This window comes from Nomascus leucogenys, chromosome 1a (assembly GCF_006542625.1).
Source record: "Nomascus leucogenys isolate Asia chromosome 1a, Asia_NLE_v1, whole genome shotgun sequence".
NCBI lineage: Eukaryota > Metazoa > Chordata > Mammalia > Primates > Hylobatidae > Nomascus > Nomascus leucogenys.
Genome location: NC_044381.1, coordinates 24,275,291 through 24,287,548, shown reverse-complemented (window position 1 = coordinate 24,287,548; position 12,258 = coordinate 24,275,291). Strand labels below are relative to the sequence as shown.

Here is a 12,258-nt window from a genome sequence, read left to right as displayed (position 1 = left end):
ACAAATTTGCCTGACAGTTGTTTAAAGATAGGTGGTGTCCTCATTTTGCAGAGAAGGAAACTAAGCCTCAAGGTGGTTATGGTACATTGCCACTAATAAGAGGCAGACCTGGGGCTCAATCTGCAGTTGTCTGACTCTATAGATGGGAAAAACTTACTGAAGATGCTCTTTTGGGAGATGGATGAAGCCCTGTGTTTTATGAAGTTGAACAGAGAGATTTGGGAACGTGATTCTCCAGGCACCAACATCTTCCTCAAAAGTATTGTTTCACCTTATTGTCCCTACTTGGTCCTTGAAGACACAGTGTATGTGACCCTTGCTTCCATTCTTGTCTTCTTTCTAGCATACCACGGTATCACCTCCTTGAGATTCTTTTAATTCCTGTACCTACTTTAAGGAGCATGCTGTTGAAATGACTTTTATAATCTCAGCAAGAGCCCTACAGTTCATAAACATAAGGGCACAAGCTTCCTCCCACTTTTTATGATAGCTCAGTCTAGCAGATGAGGTTTCCTGAATTATTCATTTTTGACTAATCTGTTTAGTAGCATCTATGTACTCATCATCCCATCTCACTTATGAGTGAACCTAAGTGCTTTGTTATATAATCAAAGAATGAAAGATGGAGTCAACTTTTGAGCTTTTGATGGTTGGCTTATATTTAAGCAGTTGCCCCAAATTTGCTAATTCTTGGTTTCTCTTTCCCTACTCCATAGACATACACCAACCATGAGTTGTGTATCCAAATCTCATCTTGAATTGTAGCTCCCATAATTCCCATGTGTCATGGGAGGGACCCGGTAGGGACCCGGTAGGAGGTAATTGAATCATGGGGGCGGGTCTTTCCTGTGCTATTCTCCTGATAGTGAATAAGTCTTATGAGAGTCTGATGGTTTTATAAAGGGGAGTTCCCCTGCACACACCCTCTTGCCTGCCGTCATGTAAGACATCCCTTTGCTTCTCCTTTGCCTTCCACCATGATTGTGAGGCCTCCCTGGCCATGTGGAGCTGTGAATCAATTAAACCTCTTTCCTGTATAAATTACCCAGTCTCAGGTATGTCTTTATTAGCAGCATGAGAACGCATTAATACAATGGGTCTACAACCAAAGTTACTTACTTTGGGGATCCATTGATAGGCTTCAGAGGGTCACTGAATATCCTAGTATTATCTGCACATTTTAGTTTGTGTGCCTATGTTCTTTTGTCCAGATGGAGATGGTTCATAGCCTTTATTAGATTTTAAGAGGGTCTATAAATCCAATTTACGAACAACTTCCAAGAGAATACAGTTTAATATTCTGGTTACAAAAACCAGACAAAGTTTTGGGTCCCCCATCTGGAAGAAACCACAGGAATGATCTTACTCACCACAATTAATCTTCCTGAAACATGGTGTGATGTCCTAGATGAAAACACTAAGGAGTACAGCAGGAAAGAACAAGCTCCCCTTATTTATTACCTGGAATTTGCTTAGGGTCTTCTTTGCCCTAGAACTAGGACATAACTTCAGCCACTGCTTATATTGCATCCCTGCCAGATGTTCATTCAATCTCTGCATGAAAACTTCAGCAACCAGGAAAGGCCCATAATCTGCCATGGTCCTAGGTCATTGTATATAGCTTCATTTGTTTTAGTTTTTTCAAGTTCTATTTTATTGATGTTTTATATACTTTGAAAATAATTGAAATGAGCTAGAATCAAGGGCAAGAAAAAATAATGAAACCATTCAAGGATGTTGCAGTGTGGGGGTGGCTGATAGGGAGTGCCAGGAAACTGCTGGTAAGGGAGATTACTGTGTTTGAGCAGAGGAGGCAATCCTGAGATTCTTGGCGGCCATGGCAAAAAGAGAAGCCCAAGGGATTCCCTAATTTTTCTGATCCAATGCAGAGAAGAGAGCCATGTTTTCAAGGGAGGTGAGTATTCTCCTAACTCTTGTGTTCTGGGAGAAATTATCACAAAGCTTTTTATACAATGTACATTTAAAAGGGTATAATGGACAAGTGGCTCTTTGCCAGATGTTTTACCAGAAATGTAAGACATTTCTTGTAAGAAGACTTAATAGGAACTGGACTCTAGGTTTTATTTTTTAAAATAATAAAAGACACACAGTACTTAACTACTTCAATAAATCAGTTTTCAGTTGTGCTGTCCCCGATAAAAGAGAGGAGCACATTTATGGAGGTGGTCCTCAAAAAAGTACACTTGATTTTTTCTTGACCTACCAGGAAAACAGTGGATGTTCATGGACACCTTCCTAGTCAGTTCTATGAAAAAAAAAAGGAAATTTATAGGAACATGTCTTTTTGGCTGGCCGTCCAAACCTGCCTCCTCTGGTTCTAGTGACTTTCCTTGCAGGTCACTGTGAAGTAGGACCAGGGGAGAGTTTCAGAGGTGTCATGGCTTAACTGCAGCTCTGGAGGTGATATAGAAGTGGGGACCTCACTGACCCTGACAGTGCTGCTTAGATACCAAACCCTGCAGGCTGAGTCACAAGAGGTAAACAATTTGTAATACTCTCTCTTTAGGATCTCCTCCTCCTTTTTGTATCTTTTGCATAGAAAATTGATATTCTTTGTCAAATGGAGTCAGTATTATAAATTTTTCTGGAGGTTTTCAAATTATATCTAAATTGATCCAGGTATGAATCTGTCAAAGATATGATTACAATGTACAAAACATTTAGAAGTAGACTCATTTGTATAATGTGACATAAATGGTCTCAAGTTTTTTTTTAAATTCATAACCAGGATGCTAAGTTACTAATATTCAATGAGAAGTTGAATACTCAATAAAACTTCTTGAGCTATGAGTATCCACATTATAATCAGAGGCTTGCTGGGTGACCCTGGAATTAGAATATGGAGGTGTAAATCATCTTAATGACAGTGCCAGCCATTCAGTTCAATTTGTTTTCTAATAGCTGCCTGGCAGAAAATTCAGATTTGAGATCTTTAGTGGTCCCTGGAATGCAGGATCTATCAATTCAAAAGAGATACATATCCATTAGAGGCCAGTGAAGATATAATTGTTATAATTCTCCCCAGCTTATTGAGGGCACTTCCATCTCCATACAGAATTGAGACCAAGCAGGGCCACGCCTTTCCTCAAAAGCATAGCTTAGATTGGTTCAAGAGCTTAGACACATAATCAGTTGAGAACTCAGAGTCTTGCGTCATCATAGAATGGAGTAAAAACTGTTGAGTGGCAGCAGCTACCAAACAATATCAGTAGCAGAAGGAATAAAACCAGAAAATTATACTGAACTGGAGAGAAACTTGCCCTGAATCAGATTGGTACCAGGACAGAATCAGGAGGGGAGGCTGAGCTGGCAGTGGAATGCAGGGAAAAAACAGAAGCATTCATTCATTCATTCATTCATCCACTCATTCATCACACACACGATGAGTATTTTCTGTCCACTTGGGATTCTTCTAGACACTGAACTTTCAAATCAGACATGACCTCCTTCAGGTGCTTGGACTAGTATGAGAAAAATACATGAAGATCTGAGTTAAACAGAGAAAGGCTTGGAGCAGTAGATTGGGTCAAAATTATGGAGAAACTTGAATGCCAGACTTAAATACAATGGTTTAGCCTTGATTCTATAGGCAATGGAAGGGGAGGGCATCACATGTTAAAAAATGGGAATGCCATACAGGGAGCTGTACCCAAATCTGGAGATGAGAACAGAGCTATGGTGCTAAGTTGAAGGTAAGGAGGGGGCATTGCAATTGTCTAAGTAAAAAAGTGTTTATAGCTGGAACTAGAAGTAGGAATGACATTGATAAAGGAGAGAGGTAGAATGGGAAATGGATTGAACCAAAAAGATAGATATCCAAAACGGATGTATTTGACTATAGCAGGAGACAAGCCAGAAGAGAGCATAGGGAGGGATGAGAGATAAAGTCAAAAGAGAAGAAAGTTTCCAGAATATAGAAGCTCACTAGTTAATGGGGCTTCTGTGTAGCTAAGGAATCAAGAATTGAGAAATGGCTGTTTAAATTAGGTGCAGGGAGATCCTTGGTAACTTTAGAGAGGACAGATAGATAGATGAGGGAATGAATGGAAAATGAGAATTGGAAACTGTAAATATATTCTACAATTACACCATGAAATGAAGGAGAGTAGTCTGGGAGAACACCAGATATATCAATCAGAATTTTTTTGGTTGCAAGTGACAGAGAAACCAACCCAGAGTTTACATAACTGAAGAATCTATGGGGATAGTGTAGGCTTCAGGCATGGATAGATTCAGGGTGCAGTCAATGCCATTAATACCTCTTGGCTTGACTCTGTTTTCTTCTGTGTGGTAGATTCATTTTCAGGTTTTACATGGTGACAAGCTATAGTAGCTTCAGACTCATATCTTCCCAAATTCAAATCCAGTGATATCAAAAGAGAAGGTTATTTACCTAGCTGCTTAAGCAAAGTCCTGAAATTAGCTCTGGTTTGACTTGGATTGGCTTGACTGGAGTCAAGGGTCCATTTCTGATGGGGATGGAGTTCACTGGGTGGTGTAGGCCTGGAGATAGAGCCCTAAGGAAGCACATGGGGTAAGAATGCAAAAGGGAGTGGTTCCTTGGAGGAAAATCAGAGTACTATTAATAGAGAATGGATGCTGGGTGCCAAAAAGAAGTGTCTAAACTCCAAGTTTTAAAGAGAGTAACTGATGGATAGAGGCCTGAAGCAGAAGGTAGGAAATGCGATCAAGCTGCGTGGATAAAACTGATTTTGAAAGGAGGAAGCATTCTCATTTCTGAAATGGGAGTGAAGGAGAAGATAATAAAAGATGATATGTAGACAGTTGGACCTCTAAGTCAGGTAAGTTGAGAGAGCATATGTTAAAGAACTTTAGTTTTCAAGTAAAAACCCAAATGAGGGACCATGAAGTGTTATTTTAAAAAATAATTTAAATATATTGCACCAGCTATATTACAGAAAATACTTAGAAGTTGAAAATAAAATTCTGCAGCTAGCATATCCAATGCTTTCATTCTTTACACTGCAGACACAATCTTTACAAAGCTTAAGCATGAATTTTGCTTTAAATTATTCTTTATAACTTTTTTTTACTTGCATCCTATTTCATGGAGTAGACGTATTAGAATTCACTTAGTCTTTTTACTTAAAGACATTGAGATTGCTTTCATTTTTTAAAATTAGATACAGTGCTACAAATATTATTATATACTTAGCTGTTTTTTTTTCCTTGAGGTATTTCTGTACCAAAAGTTCCCAGAAATGGGGTAATTGTGTAAAACAGAATAAACATTTTGTGTCTCCTACATATGTTTGCAAAATCACCTTTCATAAGGTATGGAAAATTGCCAATGCCCCCGGCCATATAAGAAAGTGCTAGTTTCCACCAAGTGTGGTGGCACATGCCTGTAATCCCAGCACTTTGGGAGGCCAAGGTGGGTGGATCGCTTGAGGCCAGGAGTTTGAGACCAGTCTAGCCAACATGGTGAAACCCCATCTCTACTAGAAATATAAAAATTAGCTGGGCGTGGTGGTTCTTGCCTGTAATCCCATCTACTCGGGAGGCTGAAGTAGGAAAATAGCTTGAACCCAGGAGGCGGAGGTTGCAGTGAGCTGAGATTGTGAGATCATGCCACTGCTATCCAGCCTGGGTGACCTTGCAAGACTCTATCCATGCCCCCCCCCCCCAAAAAAAAAGAACAAAGTACTAGTTTCATAACTTGCTGAATATTTTAGGTATTTTATTCCATTAATATTTTTAAGATAACTAACATAGCATAGTAAGCACTTAATGCCACCATGGGTCTAAACACCTGAGTCATGTTAATTCATTTAATTATCACACCAACCCTATGAGGGGAAAATTTATTATGATCCATGTATAAATAGGGAAACTAAGATATAAACAGATTAAATACACTACTCAAGGCGCTACAGCTAGGAAGTGCTAGAAGCAGTATGTGAACCATGGGAACCTGAATCCTGAGCCTGCGTGCTCAACCACTGGGCAATATTGCTTTGTGATAGCTTTTGGTTAGCATTTCCTCAAGTATTGTTTACAACTTGTATACATTTTTTATTTATTTATTTTTTTTGAGACGGAGTCTTGCTCTGTCACCCAGGCTGGATGGAGTGCAGTGGCGCAATCTTGGCTCACTGCAAGCTCCGCGTCCCAGATTCATGCCATTCTCCTGCCTCACCCTCCCGTGTAGCTGGGACTACAGGCGCCTGCCACCATGCCTGGCTAATTTTTGTATTTTTAGTAGAGATGGGGTTTCACTGTGTTAGCTAGGATGGTCTCGATCTCCTGACCTTGTGATCCGCCTGCCTTGGCCTCCCAAAGTGCTGGGATTACAGGCGTGAGCCACTGCACCCGGCCTACAACTTGTATACATTTTTGTGAGAATTTCAGAATGTCTTTCTCTGAAAGAGTCTTTCTTGATGGTTTTGCCCCAGTGTAGAGATAATAGTGGGAAAATACTTATGGACTTGGATACCTCAGATGGTCTGAATGGGGAGATTTATTAATAAGTCATACATTTTTTAACCCTTTGTAAAGTTGTATGTAAAGTTGTTGTACGTAAAGTACAAAATACTTGTATGTAAAGAATTATACTGATAAGCATTAAAAATAAATGTAGTTATTTCATCCACCCAGGATAGCCAGGCTTTTTTGAGGGGCTCTGATGGTTCTATAATCTAATTCAACCCTGCTGGTTACCATGGAAACATACCTTCTGGCTTTTCTTGAACATCTGAAATGTGGGTATTGTTTTGATGTGACAAGTTTCAGCCAGCTCCTGGGAAAGCAAAGAAATGGCATGAAGTTACGGTATTGGTGTCCTCTCTCTGTACCAGGCATGTTATTTGGTAACTTCTCAGGAGGCATGTCTGAAATTCCAAGGACACCTGACACTTTACAGACTCTCCTGCTATGAACTTTTCTAACATTCCTCCAGGAATGTCACAATGATTGACATGAAATAATTGATAGAAAATGATTGTTACGGCCGGGCGCGGTGGCTCACGCTTGTAATCCCAGCACTTTGGGAGGCCGAGGTGGGCGGATCACGAGGTCAGGAGATCGAGACCACGGTGAAACCCCGTCTCTACTAAAAATACAAAAAATTAGCTGGGCGTGGTGGCGGGTGCCTGTAGTCCCAGCTACTCGGAGAGGCTGAGGCAGGAGAATGGCGCGAACCCGGGAGGCAGAGCTTGCAGTGAGCCGAGATCGCGCCACTGCACTCCAGCCTGGGCGACAGAGCGAGACTCTGTCTCAACAAAAAAAAAAAAAAAAAAAAAAAAAAGAAAATGATTGTTACAGCATTCCTGGGCTTTTTCATCCTATAGAACCAGGAGGTGGGTAAGAGTTGGAGGCCACAACAGAATAGATGCTTAATAACAAAATGAACTGCATTTAAAGGACCTTGTGAAAGAGTACAGAGGGGCCCCAGTGGAACTTACTATAAGAAGAGCTTATTGCAAAAATAGAAAAGAGTAAACACATCTTTATAACTCTACTTGAGACTTGGAATGCATCCTGATCTCGCATTTTAAGTAAGGCTTATGCATATCTTTCTTTTAAGTCCTTCACTGCCCATCTTTGTGAAAGATTTGGAGCCAAAATCTGAGAAAATATGCCAGAATCCCAATTGTTTTAATCTATTTCAAACTACTTTCAAAGGTTAGTTTTTGTTTTTCTTGTATAGGGGTCAAAAGAAAATTAGTCACCCAGAGGATCAATAGAACTGGACATCTCTCTCTAATATACCAATCATTTTATTGGCATTAAATCTCTTGCCCTGCTACTCACAGCGCACACACACACACACACACACACACACACACACACCTGAACACATACTGCATTATAATTTTTCATGACCACACAGTGATAACAAGTGATACATAAATTACTATTAGACAATTATGCATTTTGTTTTATCTTAAAAGACAATGAGCTCTAATAAAAAAGCCAGACAATAACACAGGTTGGCAAGGATCTAGAGAAATCAGAGCTCTCATACATTACTGGGGAGAATGTAACATGGTGCAGCTGCTTTAGAAAACAGTTTGCCAGTTCCTCAGAAAGTTAAACACAGAGTTACCATATTACCCCAAAATTCCAATCCTGGATACATACCCAAGGGAAATGGAAATTTTGTTTACATAAAAATTTGTACACTAATGTTTATACCTTTTTTTTTTTTTTTTTTTTTGAGATGGAGTTTCGCTCTTGTCGCCCTGGCTGGAGTGCAATGGCGCGATCTGGGCTCACTGCAACCTCTGCCTCCCAGGTTCAAGCGATTCTCCTGCCTCAGCCTCCCAAGTAGCTGGGATTACAGGTGTGCATCATCACGCCCGGCCAATTTTTGTATTTTTATTAGAGATGGGGGTTGCCACATTGGCCAGGCTGGTCTTGAACTCCTGACCTCAAGTGATCCACCCATCTGGGCCTCCCAAAGTGCTGAAATTACAGGTGTGAGCCACTGTGCCTGGCCAAAGTACTGATACATTCTATAATATGAATGCACCTTGAAAATGTATGCAGTGAAAGCAGCCAGTGACTAAAGACCACATATTCTATGATTCCCTTTATAGGAAATGTTCAGAATAAGCAAATCTATTTTGCTTAATGTGGATTTGTGGTTGCCTAGGAGGATGGAGGGAATTGGGTGTAACTACTAAAGGGTACAGTGTTTCTTCTTGGAGTGATGAAAGTGTTCTAAAATTGTAGTGATGATTGCACAACTCTGTGAATATAGAAAAGGTAAAGAGATAGTCATACTAGCTGTGTATTTTGAATGTATAGGTTATGATTCATCCTAAAGGGCAATTAAACACTCACACTTTAATGAAGCTTGAAGGAAATGGAGAAAGGGAACTTCTATTATGCTCTGGGCACCGTGTCATTTAGTTAATGTATTTTATCTCATTTTGTCTTCGGTTGAGTGTTCTTATCCTGTTTTACAAATGAAGAAACTGAAGTTTATGGAGGTTGAACTATAATGGGTCAGAAAATCATTAAAGGGCAGAATGGTAGATATCACTTTTTTCATTCTAAAGCTCAAATGCATTCTAACATGTGGATAGGCCACCTGTTGGTACCTTTCATCATTACAAATTAACAGATGTTAAAAATAATAATTTTGTAGAAACATTGTGTGTATTAATAAGACACAGTTTGAGGTTATGGGGTTGATTATTTTTTGGGGGGAATGGGATGAGGAAGGATGGCTCCAGAGACAGGAAGAAGGGATTTCTGGGAATTTCTCGTGATGCTTCAGAAAAACTCACAAAAAGCATAAGATATTGCAAGAGAAAAGAAAATATATTAAGATGTCTGTAATGCATTGAGTTAGGTTTTAGAAATTGATTAACAAGGCCGCATGCGGTGGCTCACGCCTGTAATCCCAACACTTTGGGAAGCTGAGGCAGGTGGATCACCTGAGGTTGGGAGTTCAAGACCAGCCTGACTAACATGGAGAAATCCTATGTCTACTAAAAATACAAAATTAGCCGGGCATGGTGGCACATGCCTGTAATCCCAGTGACTCAGGAGGCTGAGGCAGGAGAATCACTTGAACCCAGTAGGTGGAAGTTATGGTGAGCCAAGATCACACCATTGTACTCCAGCCTGGGTAACAAGAGTGAAACTCCGTCCCCACCCCCACCCCCCCCCCCCAAAAAGAAATTGATTAACAATCCATCACAGGGATGAAAACCATCTTTTACCTTGAGCTCAACTTTAACAGATTTCTATTGTCTCCCTAGAGCAACTCTGCTGAGGAGGATTCTGGGGCAGAACCCAGAGCAAGCGGTGAAGAAAACTGGGATTGATTAGTGAGGCCTTCCACACAGCATAAGAGGGGAGAGGGGTATCAGGAGAGCTAACCTTTTTTTTTGCTAATCTTTTTTTTCTTCTTTTAAGTAATACAAAACATATAAGAGCGTAATGAGGAAGTTTACTGTAGTTATTAGAAAAAAATGTAAAGTCTGCTTGATTTTAAATTGATCATGTATTAATAATTACTGAGACAGTGCTATTCAATTATGATGCCTTTGGATTTTGAGTATGTGCACGGAAGATTTAAGATTCTTACCGGAGAATTGTTCACATCCACATTAGCAAAAAGTACATTTTGGCATTTCACAGACATAACCTTCAAAATAAAAAACAAATATTTCCCATTAGTTTGATGTTAATATTAAAATACACACTGGAAGTGTCTTTTCAGTAGAAACGAAAATTGAACAAAAAGGCTGTTAAAGAGGACTAAGTATCATTCTGACATTTCACTACAGCCTAGAGCCTGAAGCATCAAGTCAAATACCAGATGATGCAAAGGTCAGATGATGTAAGGACCAGTGGCAGAAGCAGAGTCAAAGAACCAAACTGAAGATTAGAGTTTCAAGGTTGGCAAAGAAATAACAGAATGTGCGTGGTGGATCCAGACTTACGTTGTGGGGTGGAGGAAGGGATAGTAGAGTAGCTTTCTCCTGGGAGAGCAGTTGGGGGAGTCTGTCTTCAGTGATCTTTGAGATACAGTTCTCTGAGCCAAACTCTACCTTCTCTTGCCTGGCATTTTGGGAGGTGCTGGTGCTACTGGTGCTAGAAGGCTGTTCTGCTTGAAGCGATGTCAACATTTTAATGCTGACCATTAGCCTAATTTATCTGCACCCCTGTTGCCATCTTTCTGTGCTCTACTATGTATGGAAACTAGATTTCCAGGTTCCATTGCTGGCTGACTTCCAATTAGCTTCTTCCAATGGGAAGTATTTGCAGGAAATGGAAGGGGAGGAGGGAAGAAGTAACTCCCTCCTACTTCTGTTTTGTTCTGGAATCATCTTTGGCAGCGGTGGTGACCATGGTGCTGGTAGTGGGTCTAGGGGAAGAGGAAGTGGCAGCAGCCATAGCAGCAGCAGTGACAACAGTGGCCTGTAAATGTCAGCTCCTGGATGTCTTTTCAGATAGCTGTGTTCATACCTTAAGGACACTTGATGGCATCTTGAATTGTTTGCTTAAAATCATATTTCATGCATTTCTAGTCGCTTATTTCGTTGATCTAACTCTAAAATGTTTCCTGAATTTGATCTTTCCTTTTTCTCTGAAAGTCACTGCTCTAGTTTTGGAAAAACCTATCATTACTGACATTCACTCTGGGTTTCCTGCTTTTAGAGTTTCCAACCTATTCTTGTGCAACCTCCAATAATATTTTCTAAATGCCACATTTGATTGTGGCAAAATCCTTCTTAAAATTGTCCTATTTGACTCTCCACAGCAGTTTGTTAAGTTATAACACAAGATCCTACTCGATCTGGCCTCAGCTTCCCTTTTGAGGCTCATTCTTTGCCAGTTCCATTGCACACTATATGTAAGCCTCACAGACTACATATTGCCTTTCCCTGATCACACCATACAATTTTTCAACAAAATTATAGCCTCTCCTTTTCCAGAAATGTTCTTTTCAGGGATCTGTGCCTAGTGATCCTCTTAGCCCAGGATCAGCAAACTATGCCTTGTGGACCAAATCCAGCCCTCTACCTGTTCTTTTAAATAAAGTTTTATTGGAACTAGTTGCCCATCTGTTTTTGTGTTGTCACTGGATTTTGCACTACAGCAGCAAAGTTGAGTAACTTTGACGGAGATCATATGGCCTGCAAAGCTGAAAATATTTTCTGTCTTGTCTTTTACAGGAAAAGTTTGTTTGACCCCTGCTCTTGCATGATTTAAATCACTTCTTAAAGCCCACATTTTCTTATGATTCACTGTTTTCTTTTCTTGTTGTAGTACATCCATTAGCAATTTCTTCAGAGAGATTCTGTGGCTAGTAAACTTTTAGTTTTTGAGTGTCTGAAAATGTCTTGAATTCTTTCCCTCTCTTGAATAATGGTTTTGCTAACTAACTTCCATTTCACCGTCCTGAAGAGCCTGGAAAGGAAAAGTGGTGAAGATTTCTTTGCCTCCCTTGCAGCTAGTTCTGGATGCAAATTTCATTTTACCAGTTAGATGCATGCCAGTGAAATTCGAAAGACAGAATGAGACAGAAGCTATTTTCTTCTTATTTTTTGGTGGAAAGCAAGGTCGTGGGTACTGATTGTGCTAGAGGCAAGCAGTGGTGGCAGCCAGACTCAGAGCCGAGAAATCAACTTCTTAGATGTTCAGAGGCCACAGTGGCTGTAGTAGCTGCCTAATCCTGCTTCTGACTCTCTGACCACAGCTCTGTTGGTGGTTTTTAAACTCCCAATCATGGCTTCCCGTTTCCTGTGACTTCCG

The 12,258-nt window shown here is 40.3% G+C and overlaps 1 protein-coding gene across 4 annotated transcripts in view; it reads right to left on the bottom strand.

Annotated features, from left to right (window-relative positions):
• The window catches only part of TXNDC8 (thioredoxin domain containing 8), a 34,866-nt gene that overhangs the window by 16,076 nt on the left and 6,532 nt on the right, over positions 1-12,258 (bottom strand). For 2 of the 4 annotated variants that reach the window (XM_030823070.1, XM_030822988.1), the window contains exons 3-4: positions 10,085-10,144; positions 6,716-6,781 (exon numbers count right to left, since the gene is read on the bottom strand). In XM_030823070.1, the coding sequence (XP_030678930.1) occupies positions 6,716-6,781; positions 10,085-10,144 (126 nt within the window). Of the gene's footprint in view, positions 1-3,019; positions 4,539-6,715; positions 6,782-10,084; positions 10,145-12,258 lie in introns of those variants that run through there. The other 2 variants (XM_012500685.1, XM_030823092.1) reach the window with 2 other exon arrangements.